This window comes from Artemia franciscana, chromosome 6 (assembly GCF_032884065.1).
Source record: "Artemia franciscana chromosome 6, ASM3288406v1, whole genome shotgun sequence".
NCBI lineage: Eukaryota > Metazoa > Arthropoda > Branchiopoda > Anostraca > Artemiidae > Artemia > Artemia franciscana.
In genome coordinates this window covers 38,892,681-38,917,589 of record NC_088868.1, presented here as the reverse complement: position 1 = coordinate 38,917,589, position 24,909 = coordinate 38,892,681, and the positions used below count along the sequence as shown (strand labels likewise).

Genomic DNA, 24,909 nt, shown 5'->3' with positions numbered 1-24,909 from the left:
ACGGTATTATAAGCAATTATTCAGCTTATAATAAACTTTATTGTTATCATTAAAAAAAAGTGTTCAACTCACTAGAAACGTGTCCAAGGCACTAACAAAAAAAAAAATACTAAACAAATTCACATTTAGGAAACTGTCTTCTGTAGGTCAAGAGGATATAATTGTGAATAAGCCTTTGACCTAACAAATTTATCAAACATATCTGTCTTAACATAACGTCTTGTGTTAAGATTATAATTTAAATCAAAACAAAGTACAGAGACAGGTTCTAGGTATTCACAAATTTGAAATTCGCAGAGTATTTCCTTGAAGACATTTTCTCGAGTCAAATTCAACTACTGACAAAAGTATGTTTTTTTTTTGTTAAGCCATAAGATTCCCCGGGATCCGACTATCGGTTTTAAAACGGACAATCTTCCAGCTTTTCTAATACATTAATGACGTGATAACTATAGGAGAATAGTTTTAGTTTTTTTCTCTGTTTTTGTTTTTTGAGAAGCGGAGACAATTTTTCTGGGGGTTCATATACTGTGATATATGCTATAGAATACGGTATTGAAAGCAATTATTAGGCTTATAATAAACTTTATTGTTATCATTAAAGAAAGTATTCAAGTCACTACAGACCCAATCAGAGCACTAAAAAACCAATACTTAACATTTACAAAACTGTCTTCTGTAGGTCCCTTACAGGATATAATTGTGAATAAGCCTTTAACTTAACAAATTTATTGAACATATGTCTTAACATAACATCTTCTGTTAAGATTATAATTTAAATCAAAACAAAGTACAGAGACAGGTTCTAGGAATTCACAAATTTGAAATTCGCAGAGTATTTCCTTGAAGACCTTTTCTTGAGTCAAATTCAACTACTGACATAAGTATGTTTGTTCTATACCAATGCAAAATATTGCATGGTCTCACTAGTCTGTTCTGAATGCTCACTAGAGTCGACAATTGTGAAGAACACTTTTTCATAAAGAATTTTTAGGAGTTCTTATTTAACTAGGACATCTTTTCCTCACAAAAACTTGTAGCACATTCCTGTGTTTAAATACAAAATATCAACCCATGACCTTTTTTTATTAAATCAAAATGTCTTTCATCAAAAAAAAAAAAAAACTCCTAAATGTTCTCAGTAATAATAAACTCATTCACATGATAAAAAGAAAAACGTTCCCTATTTATAAAAGATTAAAACTTAAATTTTGTAATCGACTAAAAAAGGCAAAGAATTACAAAAAAAAGAAAAAAAACATCTAAGACCCAAACAAAGTTAACAACACACACGGAAAAGAAGATCTTGAGTATACTGTCAAATTAAACTCGAAATAACTTGTGATCTAATTACCTAGTTCACCTGGGTGGTTTATATTAATTGATACTTAAAAATAAAGCAATTCTTACATTAATTAGATGAGATTAATTAGTTAGATTAGATTACAGATAATTACATGAGAACTAATTAATTACATAATTAGACTAATTACATTAATTAGATGAGAAACTCGTGCTAGCGAATTTTCGCTAGCACGAGCTTCTTTAACAAGAGAAAGGTGAGTTTTAAGGGGAATGTTCTTCAACATGTACCCCATCAGGTTTGTCTCCAATATGACATTTTTTATGGTAAGAGGCACCAGCTCTTGAAGAAAAGGATTTCTTACATATATTACATTCGAAAGGTTTTCCTCTAGTATGAGTTCTTTGATGACTAGATAGGAGGGTTTTTAAACGGAATGTTTTCCCACATACATCACATTGGAATGGTTTTTCTCCAGTATGAATTTTTTGATGACGAGATAAATAGTCTTTCGCCTGGAATTTTTTCTCACAGATTTCGCATTCGACCACTTTTTCACCAGTATGTACTATTTGATGACGAGACAAATGGTCTTTTCGGTGGAAGGTTTTCCCACAGACGCCACATTCAAAGGGTTTTTCTTCAGTGTGACTTTTTTTATGATAAGATAAGCTGGAACTATACCTAAATGATTTCTCACATATATCACATGTAAAAGGTTTTTCTCCAGTATGAGTTATTTGATGACGAAATAAAAAGTCTTTCCCCTGGAATCTCTTTTCACATATTTTACATTCGAAAAGTTTTTCACCAGTATGTACTAATTGATGACGAGATAAATGGTCTTTTCGGTGGAATATTTTCCCACAAACACCACATCCGAAAGAATTTTCTGTTGAGTGACTTTTTTTATGATAAGATAAACTGGAACTTGAACTAAAGGATTTCTCACATGTATCACATGCAAAAGGTTTTTCGCCAGTATGAGTTATTTGATGACGAGATAAATAGTCTTTCCGGTGGAATGTTTTCTCACACATATCACATTCAAAAACTTTTTCTCCCGCATGAGTTATCTGATGAGGAGATAAATGGTCTTTTCGGTGGAATTTTTTCTCATAGACGCTACATTCGAAAAAAAATTCTGTAGAGTGACTTTTTTTATGATAAGATAAACCAGAACTTGAACTAAAGGATTTCTCACATGCATCACAAGCAAAGGGTTTTTCTCCAGTATGAGTTATTTGATGAAGAGCTAAATAGTCTTTCCGGTGGAATGCTTTCTCACATAATTCACATTTGAAAGGTTTTTCACCAGTGTGAGTTTTTTGATGATAAGATAAGCCATTACTTGAACTAAAGCGTTTCTCACATGCATCACAAGCAAAAGGTTTTTCTCCAGTATGAGTTATTTGATGTCGAGATAAATGGTTTTTTCGGTGGAATTTTTTCTCACATACATCACACTCGAAAAATTTTTCTCCAGCGCGAGTTTTCTTGAATTTTCTCTCACTCGTGTCAAATTCAGATGTTTCTTCTCCAGTATGAAAAAAACCCTGGTTTGTTCCATCATTTTCAGCAAATACATCGATGTGACGTGGTATTTCTTTGGACTTTTGACAGTTTCTCGTGTGTCCGGGCATGCTGGGTAATGCAAATATTTGATTACTGGCATCATAATCATAGAATGTGGCAGCAGGGACAACTAAAATAATATAAAATTCACTCAAAATAAACCATTAAGTCTCTTCTTTTACTTGGTTCACAATTCTAGTTTTAGTATTCCTAACATTACAAAGTTACTATAAATTTAATGTTAAGATTGTTACTCCAATGATTACTTTTAAAAAAACCAACATGAGGCATTATTCTTATTACACTACGAGTTCTTAACTCCTGTTTTAATTTGGTATTTTCAAATTCTTAAGATTGAGGTAGTACATAAATTGGTTCTTGCAATAGCAGGGCAAAGTTGCAAGGACAAACTATCGAATTTGCAGTCATTAACCTCTGTACACCTGTTTTTAATCACGATTAATTGTATGTGGTATTTTATCGTTTTAAACGATTGCGTAGCTTAAAAGTTCTCCAACCAACTAAAAATATAGACAATTATAAACGAGCAATATATGTGTATAGGTGTGTTTAAATTTCCTTCAAATCAGCTGCATAGTTTCTTTTCTTTTCTTAAAACTGATATATTGAAATTTCTTGTAAAAAACAACAACAAAAAACAATCAAATTTTCTCAGAACGGTTGTATCGAACCTAACCTGGCGAAATTAAATCAAGAGGAAGTTCTTATTATCTGCAGTTGGAAGAAGAGTAACAATGGAAATAAATGTATGCAAACTTGGCGCTTTTCAAGCGCGAGCGCCCGGTGGCAAAGCCGCATGGCTCCAGGTTACGATATTTATTTCTAACAATTTTAATATTTGTACTTATACTATAATATATTCAAATATTTTTTTACTATACCCAAAAAGTTTGTCAAATCAAAGCAATCAAGGTTTTATCTTACGAGTAAATAACAGATTTCTGATTTCTAAAGGTAATTTTACCTTTTACCTTTAGGTAATTTTACCTTTTAGGTAAATCTTTCAAAAACATCTGAACTTATTTTCTGTGAAATATCAAGGTGTTTACGGTGATCAAAAAGCTAATAACATAAGCTATACTCATTGCCAGAATTTCATCCGCCTACAGTATAGCAAGAACTTCAACAAGAGCTTCATCCACCTACAATATAACAAAATAAATATTCATTATGCAGTACGCATACTGAATATTTTGCTTAATAAGGGAATTACGACAACCTTAAAATCAAGCAATTCTTTTTTGTGTCTTTCAAATCCAACGACTGTATGTGACCATTAAGACTTTTAAAAGAAATATAAAAAAAAGAATAATGTTGTCAGGCCACTGGTAATAGAAAGCAAACATAAGCTATCAAATGTCCTGGGAACATAACGCCAAAGTCAAACATTAAATTTTATAACTAGAAATGTTTCTGAAAAAACTTTTTATTTGATTGTAAATCAACATTGTATCTATGAGGCTGATTAAAAATCAGATACATTATTTACTTCTTCAGCGACAGTGTTGCATTAAAATCAGATGAAACTTAATAATTTTTGAAAGAATTAATTGACTATTGGGGTGGTATTTTAACATAAATATCACAATAATCATATTGCTTTAATTGCATACATCTAAATCCTTACATGAAAAACAAAGAAAATATCTCAATTTTTCTTAATTGTAAGAGTTATAGTGAGATCCAAAAGCTAAAAAAAAGTTCAAAACCTAGAAAAATGTCCCAAATGAAATAAGGTTTCTTGCATTGTTTGATAGTTTAACTGAGATATAAATTGTTATTTTCGAATTATTAAAACCATCCAGGACTATTTTTACTATATGTTCCCTTCTAAATGAAACCAGTACACTCAAGTTTAACAAACACATATCTTTAACACCCCAACGCATTTTCAAAGGAAGCAGAAGATACACATTTTCATTTTGAATGTGCAAAAAAAAGATGAAGTTCAGGATGTGTGAAGCCTACCTTTGTCTTCGTCGATGTTTGACTCCAGTTTAATGCCAAATTTAAAATCTTCATATGTCCCAGACAATTCACCAAGCAAATTGGCTTCATGTTCCATAGAAGATGTAGGATATGTACTTCCAAAAATATATGTATTGTCATTTGAGGAGGTATCTTCAGTTTCTAAAAATTAGAGAAAATCATATAAGAACACTGACAACAAAACAAGTCCATTACTTATTACTGCTACTACTACTACTAATAATAGCTCACTGCAGCACCAAACCGCCTGAGACCAACACAGATACGCAGGCTCCTCCTCCAACCTAATCTACTCAAGGCTGCCGTCTTTACACCCTCCCAGGAAGTTCACATTTCCTTTAAATATTTATTTCTGACATTCTCCCAACCCAGAGGAGGACAACCTGCTTTCCGTGTAGCCCCAGATGGTTGGCCAAAAAGGACAATCTTCGACAATCTGTCATCCCTCATCGGTAGAACGTGGCCTAGCCGTCTCAACCTTTCTTCCATTATAGCCCTAGAAAGTGAGATTGAACCACATTTTTCGTACAGCCTACTGTTTGAAATACGGTCAGTCAGCCGGGTACCCAGAACAATTCATAGACAATTTCTCTGGAAAACAGTCAGTAAATTTTCGTCTGCTTTTCGGAGCGCCCATGCTTCAGAGCCATATTTGACCACTGTCATCACTGTAGCTTTATCATTAAATGAAACTGAAAGCAAAATGAACGAATTTTTAGAGGTTTTGCGGATTCAGGGTTCAGATTGTCAATTGTCATCGTCATTGTCAATGTAACATTAATTGAAAATTAATGTTAAGATTTTCAATTGTCTTGTCAATGTCAATATTTTTATATGGTACTTCATAGACGAGTCAGAAACTGAACTCCAAGATTTATCAGCTTAGTAAAGTAGTATATAAACGTCCTACATAAGTAATAAAAATTTATTCTCAGGCAAAATACCTGAAACGATTCTTTCTGGCAAAAAACTTGTAAAAATTTCAGGTAGCTGAAAACATTCTATGGGACTGTTCAAAAACAGGAAAATACATCGAAAATCGAGCGCAAACATCCTACAGGTTATTGTCTTCTGCTCATGATAGTACCGATTTGTTCTAAAAGCAATATCCTTCATAGAGTACACTTGTGAAAAGAACTAGACATTTTCTAGGATTTCTAAGCAATTAGAGGAAATAGAGCAAAATCCTAGCAAACATTTGTAGCATCTTCAAGAAGCTACGGCCTGATATTAAAAGCGGTATCTTCCGCCAATGAATACTTGAGCACTTTTTAAATATAAATTTTCGATTTTAACATGAGATTTTCGAGTTCCATCAGTTACTTAATCATGGCCTAAAGCAATTTTTCGAGTGAAAGTAGCAGAAATAAATAGGGAATTCAAACGAATGTCTTAATTTCCTACCAAGTATAGCAAAATAAGCAGCAAATTGGCAAAACCACAACCCTAATTACCTTGCTTAACAGTGATGGTAAAGAGCTCGGATGCATCCATGTTTCACCAATTGAGTCCAATACAAAATCAGCTTCTTTTGACTGCTTCACGCTCTAGAATCAAAATAAATAACAAAATACAAATTTATATCTTCATAAGAAGCACAAATTTATAAAAATGGTTGGGAAATACAAACAGAAAAATGGTAGAGACCAACTTTTAAGACTAACTTATTGTTATTTCTACTTTTATATTAACAAAATTTTAAAAACGGTTCTAGTGTCAATGGATTTAATTCTGTAAGTCTAGGAGACCACCAAACAAAGAAGAACAGAAGAACATATAGAAGAACAGCAATATATAAGCATTACAAACGCACTATTAGCAAAACAATTGTTTGAAAAACTTCTTTGAGAAAATTTCTAATAGCTTTGATAGTTTGTTTAATCAATTTTTCAATTAAAAGTAGCAGAAATAGAAAGGGAATTGACTGTCCTTATTTTCTACCAAATACAGCCAAAATGAGCATAAAGTTGGCCCAATCAACCCTAACACCAATTACCTTACTTAACAGCTGTGTTGCCAAAGAGCTCCAGTGTTGTCACGTTACAATATTGGGTGTTTCCAAAATCAGAGCCAAAATCAAAACCTGCATGAATTTAAAAACACTCAGAAATTAAATAAAAAAATATTTTTTTTTACTGAGAGTCAGGAGCGACATTAAAACTTAAAACCAACAGAAATTATTCCGTATATAAAAGGGACTGTCCCCTCCTCAATGCCCTGCTCTTTACACTAAAGTTTGACTCTTTCTCACAGCTCTACTTTTTAAAACAATAAAACTCTTACACAAATATTAGATTTTTTTAGACACAAAAACTAAGTAGAAGTTTCGAATTCAGAAACATATTGACAGAAGGAAATCTTAAAAGAAAAATCCGTAAAAATAAAAACAAAATAGAATCTGTTGTTAATAAATCAACTTATAAATAAAGTATTCATTGAGACCCCTACTGCATATTGCAGGCAAACACGATGTCATCCTCTAAGCTAGATAGGGAAATTATTAGATTATACGTAGAAGACCATCTATTTCATTTAAATGTTCGAACTACACATGGTAAACTAGCTATAAATTTCCATTTGACAAAATACATAGGCAATAAAAACACACTATTAGGAAAACTATGGTTGTAAAACTTCTTTGTGGAAATCTCTATAGCTTCTATACTTTGTTCAATTGATTTTTATGGCACTTGGTATTAACCAAGTGACATATAGCAATCGCAAATTCTGTCGGTCTGTCAGTCCCGGTTTTGCTACTTTAGGTACTTCCAGGTAAACTAGTACGATGAAATTTGGCAGGCGTATGAGGGACCAGACCAGATTAAATTGGAAATAGTCCTTTTCGCGATTTGACCATCTGGAAGGGAGTGGGGGGTCGGTTAATTTGGAAATAATAGAAAAAATGAAGTATTTTTAACTTGCGAACGGGTGATGGGATCTTAATGAAATTTGATGTTTGGAAGGATACCTTGTCTCAGAGCTCTTATTTTAAATCTCAACCAGATCTAGTGACATTGGGGGAGTTGAGGGGGAACCTAAAATCTTGGAAAACGCTTAGAATTGAGGGATCAGGATGAAACTTGGTGGGAAAAATAAGCAGAAGTCCTAGATATGTGATAGACATAACCGGAACGGATCTGCAAAAAATGAGGTATTTTTGACTTAAGAAGGAGTGATCAGATCATAATGAAATTTGAAGTTTGGAAGAATATCATGTCTCAGAGCTCTTATTTTGAATCCCGACTGGATCCGGTGATTCTGGGGGGAACCTAAAATCTCGGAAAACGCTTAGAGTTGAGGGATTAGGATTAAACTTGGTGGGAAAAATAAGCACATGTCCTAGATACGTGATTGATATAACCGGAACAGATCCGCTCTCTTTGGGGGAGTTGGGGGGAAGGGTTAATTCTGAAAAATTAGAAAAAATGAAGTATTTTTAATTTACGAAGGAGTGATCGGATCTTAATGAAATTTGATTTTTGGAAGGATATCGTGTCTCAGAGCTCTTGTTTTAAATCCTGACCGGATCCGATGACATTGGTGGGAGTTCGGGGGGGGGGCTAAAATCTTGGAAAACGCTTAGAATGGAGGGATCAGGATAAAACATGGTGGGAAAAATAAGCAGAAGTCCCAGATACGTGATTGACATAACCGGAACGGATATGCTCTGTTTAAGGGATTAGGGAGGGGGTTAATTCTAAAAATTAGAAAAAATGAGGTGTTTTCAACATCTGAAGGTTAAAAGTTTTTGAAATTTGAAGTTTGAAAGAATATTATGTCTCCGAGCTCTTATTTTGAATCCCGACTGGATCTGGTGATTTTGGGGGGAATTGAGGGGGGAGCCTAAAATCTCGGAAAACGCTTAGGGTCGAGTGATCGGGATGAAACTTGGTGGGGAAAGTAAGCACAAGTCCTAGATACGTGATTGATATAACCGGAACGGATCCGCTCTCTTTGGGGAAGTTGAGGGGGGAGTTTAATTATAAAAAATTAGACAAAATGAGGTATTTTTAACTTACGAAGGAGTGATCTGATCTTAGCGAAATTAGATTTTTGGAAGGATATCGTGTCTCAGAGCTCTTATTTTAAATCCCGACCGGATCCGATGACATTAGGGTGAGTTCGGGGATGGGGACCTAAAATCTAGGAAAACGCTTAGAGTGGAGGGATCGGGATGGAACTTGGTGGTAAAAATAATCGTAAGTCCTAGATACGTGATGAAATAGCCGGAACGGATCCGTTCTCTTTGGGGGAGTTGGGGGAGGAGGGTTAATTTTGAAAAATAAAAAACAAGGTATTTTTAACTTATGAAGGAGTAATCGGAGCTTAATGAAATTTGATGTTTAGAAGGATATTGTGTCTCAGAGCTCTTATCATAAATCCCGACCGGATCCGGTGAAGGGTAAGTTGGGGGACGGAATCTAAAATCTTGGAAAACACTTAAGAGTGGAGGGATCGGGTGAAACCTGGTGGGATAAATAAGCACAAGTCCTAGATACAGGATTGACACAATCGGAACGGATCTGCTCTCTTTGGGGGAGTTTTTTACTTCTAAAAATTAGAAAAAAATAGGTATTAGTGACTTCCGAAAGAGTGATCTTATCTTAATGAAATTTCATATTTAGAAGGACCTTGAAACTCAGATCTCTTATTTTAAATCCCGACCGGATCCAGTGGCATTAAGGGGGGACCAGAAATCTTGGAAAACGCTTAAAGCGGAGAGATCAGGATGAAACTTGGTGGAAAGAATAAGCAAAAGTCCAAGATAAGTGACTGACATAACCGAACCGGATCCGCTCTTTTTGGTGGAGTTGGGGGGGGGAGTAATTCAAAAAATTTGAAAAAATAAGGTATTTGTAACTTACCAACTGGTGATAGATCTTAATGAAATTTGATATCTAGAAGGATCTTGTCCTTTTGAACTTTCATTTAAATCGCATTTTAAACTGGAATTCTTTGAAAACGTGAAAATCGAGGTATCTTACAGATGGGTGATTGGATCTTAATGAAACTTGATATATAGAAGAACCGTATGTCTCAGATGCTCCTTTTCAATTCGAATCGGATCCGGGAGCATAGAGGGTTGAAGGGGGGAAATAGAAATCTTGGAAAAACCTTTGAGTGGAGAGATCGAAATGAAACTTGATTGGTAGAATAAGCACAAGTTATAGATACGAGATTGACATAAGTGGTACGGTTCCGTTCTAATTGAGGGAGCTGGGGGTTGTTAATTTGGAAAAATCAGAAAAATTGAGGTATTTTTAGCTTAAAAACGGTTGGCCAGATCTTAATGAAATTTGATATTAAAAAGGAACTCGTGTCTCAGAGCTCTCATTTCAAATCCCGACCAGATCTTTTAACATTGGGGAAGTTGGAGGGGGAAACGGAAATCTTGGAAAACACTTATAAATGTCGTAGATACGTGATTGGCGTAACCGGACTGGATCCGCTCTCTTTGGTAGAGTTTGGTAGTGGGGTTCAGTGCTATGGCGAGTTTGGTGCTTCTGGACGTGCTAGGACGATGAAAATTGGTAGGCGTGACAGGGAGCTGCACCAATTGACTTGATTAATTTCCCCGATTCGACCATCTGGGGGGGGGGCTGAAGGAAGAGGACAAATCAGAAAAATTGAGTATTTTTAACTTACGAGTGGGTGATTGGATCTTAATGAATTTTAATATTTAGAAGAGCCTCGTGACTCAGAGCCCTTATTTTAAATCCCGACCGGCATTAAGCCTCTGATTTTCCTTTTAAAGCAATCTATTGATTCTTAGAATTTTGCTAGAGCTCATACCATATGAGCTCTTGGCTCTTCGGACCTCGTCACAAGTGCCATATAAGGTCTTAGCTTTTGTTCAATTAAAACTAACAGAAATAGGAGGGGAATTGCAATGACTATCCTAATTGTCTACCAAATATATCAAAAGTGAGCAGCAAATTGGCTCAGTCAAGTGTAAACACCAATTATCTTGCTAACAGCAGTGTTGCCAAAGAGCTCAGTTGCCAGTGTTGCCAAAGAGCTTCCCTGTTCCACCAATTGAGTCAAAATACAATCAGCTTCTTTTGACTGCTCCAGGCAAATATAAATTTCTACTACTACTACTAATAACTCACCGCAGCATCAAGCCGCCTGAGGCCAACACAGCAACGCACGCTCCTCTTCCGACCTAATCTTTTCAAGGCCTCCCTCTTTACACCCTCCCAGGGAGTTCCCATTTCCTTTAAATCTTTATTTATGACATCCTCCCAACCCAGATGAGAACGACCTCATTTCCGTGTAGCTCCAGACGGCTGGCAAAAAAGGACAATCTTTGGCAATCTTTCATCCTTCATCCACAGAACATGGCCTAGCCATCGCAACATCACTTTAGCTTCCAATATTCTAATCTTGGTTTGCACACTTACCTTCCTATTCTCCCAAACTTATTCTACTTTTGACATCTTCAGTGCTCCCACTATCTTTACTAATAATACTACCAAGGTAAGTGAAGCTGCCAACCTGATCAATCTTTTCGTTACACAACGTCACCTTTTCATCTTCGCTTATTCCTAGCCTAGTAACTTAGTTTTCTTAACATTAATTTTCAAGCCTATTCTAGCGCCCTGAACTCACAAAACATCTGAAAACTCATTCATTTTGCTCACAATTTCATCTAATATGCTTAAATCATCAGTGTAATCTAAGTCCAGGAGCGTCTTTCCTCCCCATTTGATTCCGTGGTCTCCAATTGCCTTTCCTTTGCTCCTTGAGACGAAGTCCATCAAAATGATCCATTTAAGGGAGATAGAACACAGCCCTGCTTAACTCTTGATTTAATACAGAACTAGTTGCTAACCTCATTTCCTGTTGCAAATTAAAGATTATTAATTTTAATAATGCAAACAATTGAATTATTATTCTCACACATAGCACAAACCATTTTAATGTGTTTTTCTGGTATACCATATAAGGATAAGACCTTTGCTAACGCTCTTCTATCACCAGAATCAAAAGCTTGCTCATAATCGATAAAACTGAGAACCATAGGTGTTTGGCAATGAACTTCTCAATTATTAGCTTAGGAGTGAAAACTTGGTCCACACATCCTCTACCTTTTCTAAAATCGCATTGTTCTCCCCTTAAAACTTTGTCAACAGCATCTCTCAGTCTAAAAAGTATCATATTACTAAGTAATTTGCTACCTACAGAGACCAGAATAATGCCTTGATAATTAAAACACACACTCTTGTCATCTTTCTTATACAGTGGTTTAATTAAGGTTTTCCTAAAATTATTGGGTACTTCCCTTTATCAAAAATCATATTCATAATCTTCAGTAGCTTATTTCTAACCTCAGAGCCACCATATTTAAGAAACTCATTTATCACACTATCATCACCTGGAGCCTTATTATATTTTAATCCTTTTAGTACTGTCGCTAATTCTTCCTCACAAAACAAATCTTCCTTCACATCCAAGGTATCACAAACTTTTTTATTTTCATCTATATCTTTTCCTGCAACCGTATCAAAAGTTTAGCACATTCTCGAAATGTTCACCCATCTTTTGTTAACTTTTTCCTTATCACTAATTGTGGCCCCATTCCTATCTTTAACTGGGACTAGTCTGGACTGACTACTCCCTTTCAATTTATTAACATGCCAGTATAATGTTTTACTATTATGCCGTCTAGCTGCATCTTCCAGATCCTCAGCAATTTTATCCATGGCCTCTACTTCACATCTCCTTAGTTCATATTTTAACGCTTCCTCCACTTTCTTTACATTCCTTTTGTTTTCATACGATTTACCACTGGGATAATTCTTGTACAAACTCCTTCTACTCTCTATTAAACATAAGCTTTTTCACTAATATTCCGTAAAACAGTTCACTTATTTAGCAGCCCCACATGGAACACTGCATTTTTGTTTCACTTTGTTGTATTTTAGAGCATTTTAGAACAAGAATAAAAAAAAAATTGTAAAGTTGAACTTGCCAGCCATGATGAGATAAAGAAATAAATCTGGAAACAAAACAAAAAAAAACAGAGTGGCGAATTATTTATGAGCACAATTCAAGAGAATAAGTCAAATCATCCCCCTCCTGGGAGTGATAGTACTGATTTAGTATTTACAGCACATGCAATATACAGAAGGAACAAAACTAAGCACAAAATACCAAGTGTAATAAGTGTTTTTACAAAAGGCGTTTTAAGCAGTCCAGTAATGACCAGAGGACAAATAAATAACCTAGAACATCATATGTGACAAAACCAGACCAAGGAGCTTAGGTAAAAGGTATTGAAAATGCCTGCAGCAATGATAAACGAAAATAAAGAACAAACATCATACGGTTAGAATAATTGCAGCAATAACAATTACAGTGAGTCAAATCTGAAATAGAAAACAAAGAAATGTCCAGTAAAAAGAGACAGCAAGAATTAAAACGAGTGAAAAAAAATGAAGAACAAAGAAATATGCAGTTACAAAACAAATGACAACAAGGAGCCAAACAAATTAAAAATGAACGCAAAGAAAAAAGAAATGTGCGGTAAAAAGATGTGCAACAGCAACACCAAAGGAATATGTGGTTAGAATATAAGTAGCAGCAAAAATTACAATGACAGCAAGAATCAGAATAAATACATATATTTTTGAAAATTGGCAGCTTGGGGTTTATGCCTGCACAAACAATCTACATATTTGAGAAAATTCGTTGAGAACTTTATGTTTAGAACAAAGTTCATATGGGCGATGTCATATTTATGAGCACATTTCAGGAGAATAAATTACATCATTTCCCTACCAGGAGTGATCATAACGTTTTTATATCTAAGACGCATCCAATATTACAAAACAACAAAGCTAAGTATAAAATACCAAGTGTAATGAGTATTTTTACAAAAGGCGTTTAAAGCAGTTTAGTAATGCCTAGAGGATACATGAATAGCCTAGACAGTCAAATCAGACAATGAGAGGATATCAAGCCAGTCAAGGTTGAGAGCCATTTCTCGTAGAGATTTGCTAGCTCAGGTCTATTGGGCCTCTATGCCATACTTTTCTCAGTTTATTTGGAATAAAATGATTAGTAAACCAAGCAACACACAGGTGTTCATTCATACCTAGCATAGGTTGTGTAACTGGGGTATTGTTATATTTGGGAAAGTTGCTAAAAATGAGGTCCAGCATACAGTTACCTCTTGTTGGATAGCCTGCTGAAGTGACAAAGAATGGCTTAGCCATTTGGCATCCAAATCATTAAAAATCGCCAAACATTGTGATACTGCTGTTAGAAGACATGGATCATACATTTTCAGTTTAAGGCTGTAAGTATCCTTAGTCAAAAGGTATTGACACTAAGGACCTCAGGGGGTGGGGGTAGTAAACAGTAAACATCAACAGTGATGCTACTTCCTTAGGTGGCATCACAGGCCTGCACTGCCACCTGCACCACCAAGACTTCAAAACCATAATTATTTGGAATATTATAGACATTGAGAACTTTTTCCTATAGATGATCAACTAATATTACTTATACCACCATGATGTGTTACTGTAATGTCACCAGGTATCATTCTTGGTTTAATAACAGTATCATGTCTATCAAATGCAACTACTTTCTCAATCACAGATCACTATTCACAGATAAAAGCAATCTCAACAAATTCATTTTTCAAGCATAATCTCCATTTGTTCATTAGTGACTGAACATTTAACAGTAGCTTTTTGGAAATGGATAAGGATTAATGAAGGGCTTTACATTGCATCTTGAATTTACTTCCCAACAAACTGAATCAGTTCCAAGTTGGGAAATTCGAAAATCATAGTTTGAAAGATGGGCGAATCTTTGATCTGTTTGAAATTCCAAACCTGTTGGTTGTTTGGACTAAATGGACAGAATGAATACTAGCAAATGTTGGTTCTTCCTAGTTTCTCCAGGGTTTCAAGAGGAGGGGCTGGCATGATGGGAGACAGATCTGCATTGGCTGCTTTAAGACATATGATAAGAGATTTAAGTTCATAACTGGAATTGCATATAGCTGTATTTAGTAGCCTTATATCAACAAAGGTGCATTTTTTTTGCTCCCCTTTTTGTATTTAAGAATTCTGTCTTGCACTGTAGTTTTTTCTTTCTGCAGAAAGTGAGGTGCTTATAAGGACAAGAATTCATGAATCAAAAGTTCCCAGGAAAACAAAATCCACTCAAACATGGAGAAACATGTAATTCTCCACATTTCCGCAGCCACCACCTACATGAAATCTACAAACATGGAGCTCAGGAGCATGGTCCAGTACATGAACCACTCTGTCTGTATGAAGGGACTGAAGATACTCTAGTTCAGTTTGATTGGCATTACTGGTAACAAAGCAATTGCATTTAACAGATACATTAGTACTGAATAGTTTGAGCTGGTCTTATTACCCTTTGCAAGCACTTTTCACAGGTGAACAAACAAGAATTGTCCTGATTGCTTCTGCAGAGCAAGGACTGTGTCTCCATTGATTCCAGCACAGGCTGCATACATTCAGTGCATGCATCAACAGAAACTAAGCAAGCAGTCTTTTGCCAGATTATACCATATAAAACAACTCAGGTCAGGAACTGAGCAGTCTTTTCTTTCCATGATATATTCTATAGCAGCCAATTAAGTCCTGGGGCTACAGGACTGTTGTCAAAAAGATTTCACTGAAAAAGTTAATGATTGTTTTAAATTGATCATGGTCCTTGTTATTCATATTTGGCTGTTTTGCACTGTTTAACTTTCAGGAGATATTAAGGGAGAGAAGGGGACCGAAAATTATGTTGAGGGAAAATGATGAATTGCTTTTTTTTCAAAATTCATTTTGAGGAATAAGGTTTTCAAATAATTTTTTTGTCATTTGAATAACTTACATATCATTTCCTGAAAGTTCCAATTTAATATACTTTGTCATTCCAGAGTTATGCCCTTTTGAAAACCTGTATGCACACAATGTGTTGATTTAGCTCAACATCCTCTGTGAGGCTCACCTGAATACCCTTTGTATTTTTGGAAAGAAAAGGTCAAACATGCCCATACTTCACAATAGAACATACCTTGTGTAAAGAATGAACAAATTGTTTAACGTGCAGCCCTCACTCTGATGGTGTGTAAGGGATTTGACATCCTATACAGCATAATTACCAAACCACTCAACAATACAGAGCAAAATAGCTGTCTCAAAAATTGTAACTGGAAATCTTTTGGGAAACAGTGAGCATGAGGGGCTGGTTTCCTTCCAATCACTTTTGGCTCCAAGAAAGAACACTAGAACTTCCAATTTTTGGAAACAAATGAGCCTCAACCAGAGTTTATATGACCACCAATTCCATATAAACCTTATATGCCCCCAGGGAAAATATTACAACCTTTTCCTCTGGGTTCTGTGGTTTTGTCAACACAAAATGTAGGTTCTTTGGACAATGTTTTTATAATGTGTCTATCTCAAAATTTGTGGATGGAACAGTTGCTGTCCACATTTAGTCTCTTAAAAGGGAATAGTAACTTTCAAGTTCTAATCAAATGAGCCTCCTATAAATTTTATACAACCCTACCTTCTATAAAAACCTTATATCCCCCATGGGCATAATTTAAAACCCTTGCCTCCAGACTCTGAGATTTTGTCTCAACCCCAAAGACTTGGTAATATGATCTTTAGACTATTTTCAACAAGAAAGCTATCTAAAAATTTCTACTGGATGCATTTTGGGAAAAGAAGACATGGGAGGAGGGAGGCTAATTGCCCTTCAGTCACTCTTGACCTTTAAAAGTCACTGGGATTTTTTATTTCCAACTGAATTTGCCCCTCTGAGGTTTATACAACCACCCTTTACATAAAAACATGTAATGTTAGCAATGGGCAACTATTACACCCTATAGCCCTTCCCCTGAGGAGAATGTGTGGGTTAGGGGGGGGGTCATTCCTAAAGATATAATTACTAGACCTTTCCAATGCATTGAGCAACATGGCTATCTCAAAAGTTTTGTTTGGATATGTTTGAGTAATGATTGGCATGGGGGAGGGGAGGGTATACCATGATTAACAATGCATTGTGCTAACATTGTTTTTTATTTAGGCAGTATTATTGCACTGCTTATGATAGATCACATGTAGTCAAAAATCTAAATCATTAATCTATGCCCTTCCCTGTCTACATTGGAATACCACAAGGTGCTCCGCTGCAGAAGGTCTCTATTTTTTTCAATTATAATTAAAAACCTTGCAAAGGACTAAATTAATAGATGGAAATTTCTGGGTCACCAAACAATTGTTGAAACTTGCTACAGAAATATAAAAAACAAAAAAATTCTTTGAGCATGATCAAGACACTGCTTCAAACTTGGTCAGGAGATAAATTCTCCAGCTTTTTTTCAAAGTGCTAATATGTTTCCAAGGACCTAATCCTGTTTTCTAGCTCTATACCTATAGAATTTTCTATTTCCTCTTGTAAGTTACTTGGTGCTATAGTTCTCCTAATTTAAAGTGGGTTATCAATGTTAAAGATACTAACCATACTGCTAAAGTATCTATTTCCCTCCTAAAGAGATTTATTGCCCTCTCCTATTCTTTAATGATTTACACTTCCTTTGTCTACCTGTATCTTGAATATACTAGTCCAGTTTGGAACCCTGGTATCTCCAATTAAACATAAGAAAAAATGAATCAATCAAAAATGAGTTTTGCAAATGATTTTGAAAGATGCTAATGGTCTATTCTCTCTTCTTCTGAAAAAGGACAGGTTGGAAACACTTAAGTATAGGAATGTAATGTCATAACTCAATTTTGTGAAAATGCAATGATAAACAATTACTCAGAAAACCTTTTCTCCAAAAGCAATATTCACCTAGGGATTTTTCTGAACTCATTCCCAGTTTGTTCCCCATTCACAGTTTTATCTCTAGACACAAAAAAACCTAAGTTCCCTTCATTACCTCTCTCCTCTCCAAAAAAAACTATCCTGATAGTTTTCCTTCTTATTATTTTGTATTTGGCTGCTAGTTTTGCTTAGCTTCCTTGTTATCTTCCCCTCTCTCTATTTTATGTGTCACTTTATAATTCTTTTTTAATGCACATATTATTTAGGGTGAACTCCTTCTTACTTTTACCAATTTTTTTGTGAATTTCTTTCTGAACTCATTTGTATCCTGTCCTCTATTTGTTGTTTTAAACTCATATATGAAAAGACTATTTTATCTTAAAATAGTGAGTGTAGTATTTTATCTTAGAAAAATTTGAGAGCAGAAATGTTTTGTTGTGGCTCTATATTTGCAATAAATGAAAGTTATATTTCATATATATATATATATATATATATATATATATATATATATATATATATATATATATATATATATATATATATATATATATATATATATATATATATATATATATATATATATATATATATATATATATATATATATATATTTCAAATAGTGTTGCGATGGATTGTGACGTGGCTGTTGCGATGGGGAGTAATGAGAAATTGGTTTGGAATGCGTTACTGAATTATGCTTTCCGTGCGATAAAAGCTGGTAATCGCTCGGAGGATATAGCGAAAAAAGCAGTCGAGTTTTTCTCAGAGGAAGCAATTGCAATGGCGAAGGAGTTATTGTGGCCCCTAGCAGGAATTACCACACGTGTTACTGCGCGATCGAAGAACACCGATGATATCCTGGACATATTAAAAGTATTTCGGGTTTGTGAAGATAAAAATATCTCGTTGCCGCGGTTTGTGATTTTCGAACCTGATGAAGTTCCGATAATCCCGGGAGAAGTGACGGCTACCCTAACCCGGAAAGTAAACGAATTGTGTGCTAAGTTCGATAGTTACGTGGATTCTAATCCCTCTCCTTCTGTCTCTGCTATGCCTGCGGCAGAAACCAACACGATCATGTCGAAACTGTCATATGCGGTTGTTTTGAAGAATCCCCCGAAAGATCTTTCGAACCCTAGCGCTCGGAAATCCTATTTGGACAGAGTATGTGGTGATACTAGTTCGAACATTGTGGAGCTGAAACCTAGGAAATCTGAATGGAGAGTAGTCTTGAACAACAAGAATGCTGCCGAGTCCCTGGCTGAGGCAGTGGGTAAAAGTGACTCAACTATAAGTGTTAAAGTAAAAACTCCCGCTTTCTTCGGAATAATCCGCCACGTTCCCACTGAAACTTCAGATGACGAACTGCGCTCAGTTGTACCGAACTGTGTTAAGGCCGTACAAATTGGTAGTACTCGGTCATTCAAATTACAGTTTGAAAGCAAAGCTCATCTCTTTAACGCAATGAACTCTCCGCCCATTTTTGGTTACGAGCGACTACCCATTACAGAATTTAAATTCTTACCGATGCAGTGCTACAACTGTCAGTCCTACGGACATGCAGCAAAATCTTGTGTAGATCCCCCGAAATGTTCAAAGTGCGGTGGAGATCATTCCAGCTCTCGGGACAATCCATGCCAAAATGCCCCCAAATGCGCTCTGTGTGGTTCTTCTCGACACCCGTGCTACAGCTTCCAATGTCCAGTAGCTCAGAAGCTAATTTCTAAACAATGATCGGTGATTCTATACGGGTTGTTTCATGGAACTTAAATGGTGGAGTGGTTGATAAAATGCCACTGTTAGAAGGATTGTTATGTTATAACGATGTACTCTGTGTGCAGGAACACTTCCTCTCGAATCAAGCCGTTAGTCTGCTTGAGCTAAACGATGGCGTCAAAGTATTTGCTACTCCTGCAAAGTCATCGGGCAGGGGAAGGCCGTCCGGTGGAATCGCCATTCTTGTTAGCAGCAGGTTAAATCCCATTCTGTATAAATCTTCAGACTTTTTTGTTGCTGTTAAGGTGCACAAAACTGTTATCCACTCTGTGTACATGCCAACAGACTACAGAGACAGTAAATCAGAAAAAAAATTTAGTGAAGCCTGCAGTAAGCTATCGAGTTCGGTGGGCAGCTGTTCTAGCCAGGGCCTTGAATGTATAGTCGCTGGTGACGTGAACTGTGACTTGACTGATGAGTCTAACGCTCGAGCACAGATCCTCCTATCTTCCTGTGACGGTCTTCGTCTTGCTAACAATGATCTGTGTTTTACTTATATCCATAACTCAGGCTCGACTTCATCTCTCGACTTCATGTTAAGTTCCATCCAATCTCCAGCTTGCGGCAATTCGCACGTAGATCTGAGCGTAAGCGCGTCTGATCACTTTCCAATTATAAACACTTTTCGAGTAATTCCTGCCTCTCCTAACCCCCCAACTAATGAAAAGAAGTGGAAAATCAAAACTAATTGGAGTAAAATTGACCTGGCTACTTATCATTACGTATTGGATGAGATTCTCACAAAGATTAAAGTGCCGTTCCAATTACTACAGCAGAGTGTATGTATTCAAGATGAAGAGAAACAGCTGCTACTAAACATCTACTGTAGTGAAATATCTCACGCACTGTTATCTGCCGAGGCCGCTGCGGTCCCCATTCGTAAAGTCCGAGTGGGAACGGAAATTCCAAAGTGGTCCGAAAACCCTGCTCTAAGTGAAGCATGTGGTCGTGCAAAATTTTGGCTTAGGCTCTGGAACGAGTGTGGTCGTCCGAAATCAGGTGTTGTAAATGAAGTTCGGCTGTTCAGCAAACGCAGATTTGCCAAGATTTTGTCTAAGCATAAATGTGAAGTGATCGATCAACATAGTCAATTGATAAGTAATGACCCAAATGCTGTGTGGAGATTTCTTAAACGTAATGGTGATCAGAATAGTGTTGAACCTGTGATCTCTGAGCAAGATTGGGTGTCCCACTTTACTTCTGAGTTCTCTCCACCCGAACAAGATCTTGAAGATAAATATGAAGTCGAACTTGATAAGTTCATGGAATTGCCTAGTTCTGGTGTTGGCTACATAGTAACTGTTCCTAATCTGATTCGTGCAATTTCAAAATTAAAAAAGAAACAATCGAAAGGTGTCGACAAGTTGTGTGGGTTGCATCTTGTACATGGTACTGCTGGTCTCCTGAGTCATTTAGAGCTTCTATTCCAAATTATCTTTAATTCTGGTCTCGTTCCCGACGTTTTTGGTACTGGAGTAATTACACCTATTTTGAAAAAAGGGAAAAATCCGTCTGAATGCGTATCTTACCGCCCTATAACTGTTTCGCCGGTTTTATGTAAGCTTATGGAATTGCTAGTTATAGATCATATTGCTTTTCAATGTTCTACCCCCGATAATCAGTTCGGATTTAAAAAAGGTGTTGGTCGCGAGCACGTCCATTATATTCTTGCTAATATATTAATAGAAGCTGATGAACTGAATGAATCCCTTATTCTAGCGAGTCACGATGTTAGACGTGCTTTTGATTCTGGGATACATCCCCAGTTATTAGTGTCTGCTCATAAACGTGGTGTGGACCGATCGGTTATTTTGCCTTTTCGGGATATGTATAAGAAGCTTCGAGTCCAAGTTAAAGTCCCGTCTCCTAACGGGCCGATTGTATTACCAAATGCTATTCCGGTTAGAAAGGGCATTAGGCAGGGTGCAATTTCGTCACCCCGGTTGTATAATAATAGTGTTCTCGAGGCCCAAAAGTTAGTGCAAATGAGCTGCATTTTCCGAGGTTTGGATGTAACATTACTTAATTACGCAGATGATATTTTTAATTTAAGTAGATGTTTGTCTCGTATTGAAGAAAATTTTCAGATTCTAGATGATGCTTATAGAGAGATAGGCCTATCTTTTAATGCAAGTAAAAGCGAGATTGTTGCTTTCAATAGGAGAAATGCAGATTGTATAGATCTTGCTGTCAAATTTGGTGCTCAAGAGGTTCCACTGTCTGACTCCATAATGTACTTAGGAATGCCTATAGGTCATAACATGGCATCTACACGCGCTCGCCAAATAAGTAATTTCGCAGAAAAGGCACGTAAGGCTTACGGGGCGCTATCTTCAACTAAAGCGAAATATAATCGACAAATTCGAGCTAGGCTATATAATGCACTGGTGATCCCACACTTTCTGGCTTTATCACCGTTTTGGCATATATTTAGTGTTAGTGATAAAAGAAACCTTCGATCACTTTTTTACAAATATGCAAAGTTTCTTTTAAATACCCCACCGTGGGTTAAAAATTCCAAGATGTCTGCAAGGTTCGGTATCACAGATCCGATTGCTGCTGTGACGAAACGTCGTTCTGAATTTTTGGGGTCGCTTGGGCCTAGTAGTCTGGCAATTGCAATTCGTCCTTAGTGAGTTTTTGTAATAATGTTTTTATTTATTGGCGGTGTATCGTAACGTTTGTTTTTGTTTGTGCAGTTAAGTGTTTGTTTTTTTTTTTGTTTTTTTTTTCTTTTCTTCCTTGTACTCCATTCGTGCCATTTGTGGTTTTGTATCGAGTGGGTGAATAAAATTATCTATCTATCTATCTAGTAATGAATAGTTGAAAATACAATAGTTAATCATTGCACAGAAAACATTTTCCTCAGGACACTCCTTACCTTTGACTATTTCTGAACCCATTCTTGTATTGTCTCCTAGGCCTATTTGTTTTTTTTTTAACTCTGGAGATGGAAAAACCTATATTCCCTTATTTACCCAAGAATTAAACAAATATTCTGTAAGTTTTACTTTTTTTTTTTTTTGGTAATGGTTGGACTGGTTTTACCTTCTCTCCTCATTTTATATGGCACACATATTATTTAGGCTTAACTCTTTCATAGTTTTACCATTTTTTTGGTTTTTATTGGTAAGTTGCAACTTACCAATTTTTTTGGTAAGTTGAAGTTAAGTTGCTGAAGACTATAGTTACTTTTTACTATCTTAGAAAAGGTTATGGTAGGAAAATAAAATTTTCAGGGATAGATCAACAGACTAAAGTATGTTCCAGGAAGGTATTTTAAATTGACTATTTGACCATTTCTCTCTCTAGAGGGCACTTACCTACAACAACCTTTAAAAATCTTTTTTTTTTCAAAAGTAAAGCCTTTTAAAAGGTAAATATAAGACAGTTCATATTATTGACTTACCAATAAAGTGAATATACCATTTGATGCATTTAATATGCTCTTCACAAAAGTAGTAATTGCTTCTATTGCAAATTCAAATTTAAGGACTTTTTGACCTAATCTGACCTAACCCAACCTTATTATAAAAAATTATGGCACTGAAAAACATAGTATTATTTTGTCAAAAACAGCACTGAGAAAACATAGTATAATTTTGTTGGAAAACAACCAAATAACTCATACTTTAATTGAAAATTTGTCTTTTTTAAGAGCTCAAAAAGTGCTTCAATTTGAATTTGCAATAGACCAATTATTGTATTTGTAAAGAACATAAAAAGAGCATCAAGAGGTTTATTCACTTTATTGCTATGTTAATAATATGAATTGTCTTTTTACCTTGCCAAAATAGGTCTTCTGCTTAAAAAAAAGTACAAAAAAAAATATTTACAGCTTCACAACTAGGCTAATGCTTTTTTGGGAAAATTACAACCAGCTTAGACCTGTCAAGTAGTCAAATTTCTCATACTAACAAATTACAACAAGTTTTACATAGTAGTCGCCTATCACAATACCTGCTTTGTATATGCTTGAGCCCTAGATTTTTTACTGTAAATTTCATTCTCCTAACTAGTAAAATGATCTTAGTCTAGCTACTTTTTGCTATCTTGGAAAGGGGTTAGATTAGGAAAATGGGCAAAATTCTAGTCAAGCTGCTCTTGACTATCTTGAAAAGGGATTAGGCTAGGAAAATGAAATTTTCAACTCTAGTTCTATAGATTAAAGTATGGATAAAGTTCTTGTTTAAGCTAGCAACTTGTTGATAGCCTACCTTTGAAGGGATTTTGCTCTAAATCTGCCCCTGTGCCTACTTGACAGGTTTAACCTGTTGAAATTTTGACAAAACAAGATTTTACCTTAATTTTTGGTTCTAAAATTCATTTGTGGATAACCTACCTTGTTCTAATTTCTGAGTCTTCAAAATTTGGCTAGGGTAAAGGTACCAATGATTCAACAGTTTTTGTAAAAAAAATACTTGTAAAGAAGTCCTGATTTAAATAAAAACTAAATTGGACAAGAATTTTCAACACTTGGTAGCCTACCTGGTTTTGATAATGTAATAGGCCTATTTGTTGCCATTTTCACTTAATTTCATCAAGAACAAGACAATAGCCTATGGCTAGAATTCAGATAAGATATTTCCTGATGCACTGGTGCTAAGCCCAACTTTTTACTGTAACATGAAACCAAGTACAAGAGTTAAAATATTATATACCTAAAAAATTATTATTAGGAATTCCTTTCTTATCAAAAAAAAATAAATGCTCTTTTCTTACCTGGGTGTACTTAGTGTTTCCACTTTTCTTTTCAAACGACTGCGATTTTTAGTAAAAAATTGCAGATGTCTCTCAGGCTCGGTAGAATTTTCAGTAGGACTGTTTTTCATTTTGTTTTATATTTTTGGAGGTACCACAATCTAAAAACTTTGTGGTAAAGTAACACATTCTAAAAACTCAGATAACGATTCTGGAAAGATAAGCGGTATTTGGTCCAACATTTTTTTTTCAGAGTTAACTCTGTTTCCAATAGTCAGTTGACTATCACCAATACAAAGTAACATTTTCCTGGGATTCTGATTTTTCTGTATATTTTTGGTAGTTTCTGGGTCTTCTTTATTTGTCAGGAGATGGATAGAAAATTCGATAGATCTCCCAAAAATATGGTAGAAGTGAAAATACCGGGTGTATTGGATATAGTGGCTGTGTTCCAGGATACTGAAGTAACCAAATGGTTACTATTTCTATTCCCAGCCGAAAAATGGGTTCAGCCCAATCAGCTGGGAACGAGAATAGTTACTGCCGGCAGTAAAGTGATTTTCTTACCGTGCTAGAAAATGGTTAGCCCAGCAGGTACAACATTCATCTTCTTCAAAAATCACATTCAACAAAAAATATAAACAAACAACACACACATATGGACAAGGGTAATGAAGCTATGGAGTATCAATTTATTTGCTTGGAAGGTGGGACAAAGAATGTTC

The 24,909-nt window shown here is 35.6% G+C and overlaps 1 protein-coding gene across 4 annotated transcripts; it reads right to left on the bottom strand.

Annotated features, from left to right (window-relative positions):
- Positions 1–713: 713 nt before the first annotated feature.
- On the bottom strand, positions 714–24,353 carry LOC136028407 (zinc finger protein OZF-like). Of its 4 annotated transcripts, none has more exons than XM_065706230.1 (4): positions 24,206–24,353; positions 6,343–6,435; positions 4,868–5,029; positions 714–3,008 (listed from the first exon to the last, which is right to left on the bottom strand). In XM_065706230.1, exons 2-4 carry the CDS (start codon positions 6,380–6,382, stop codon positions 1,567–1,569), a joined length of 1,644 nt encoding a protein of 547 aa, XP_065562302.1. In that variant the 5' UTR covers positions 6,383–6,435; positions 24,206–24,353; the 3' UTR covers positions 714–1,566. The 4 variants fall into 4 exon arrangements, with proteins under 4 accessions (XP_065562302.1, XP_065562303.1, XP_065562304.1 ...); XM_065706231.1 differs by lacking the exon at positions 24,206–24,353 and adding an exon at positions 24,145–24,202; XM_065706232.1 differs by lacking the exon at positions 24,206–24,353 and adding an exon at positions 6,885–7,081.
- Between the last annotated feature and the right edge of the window lie 556 nt (positions 24,354–24,909).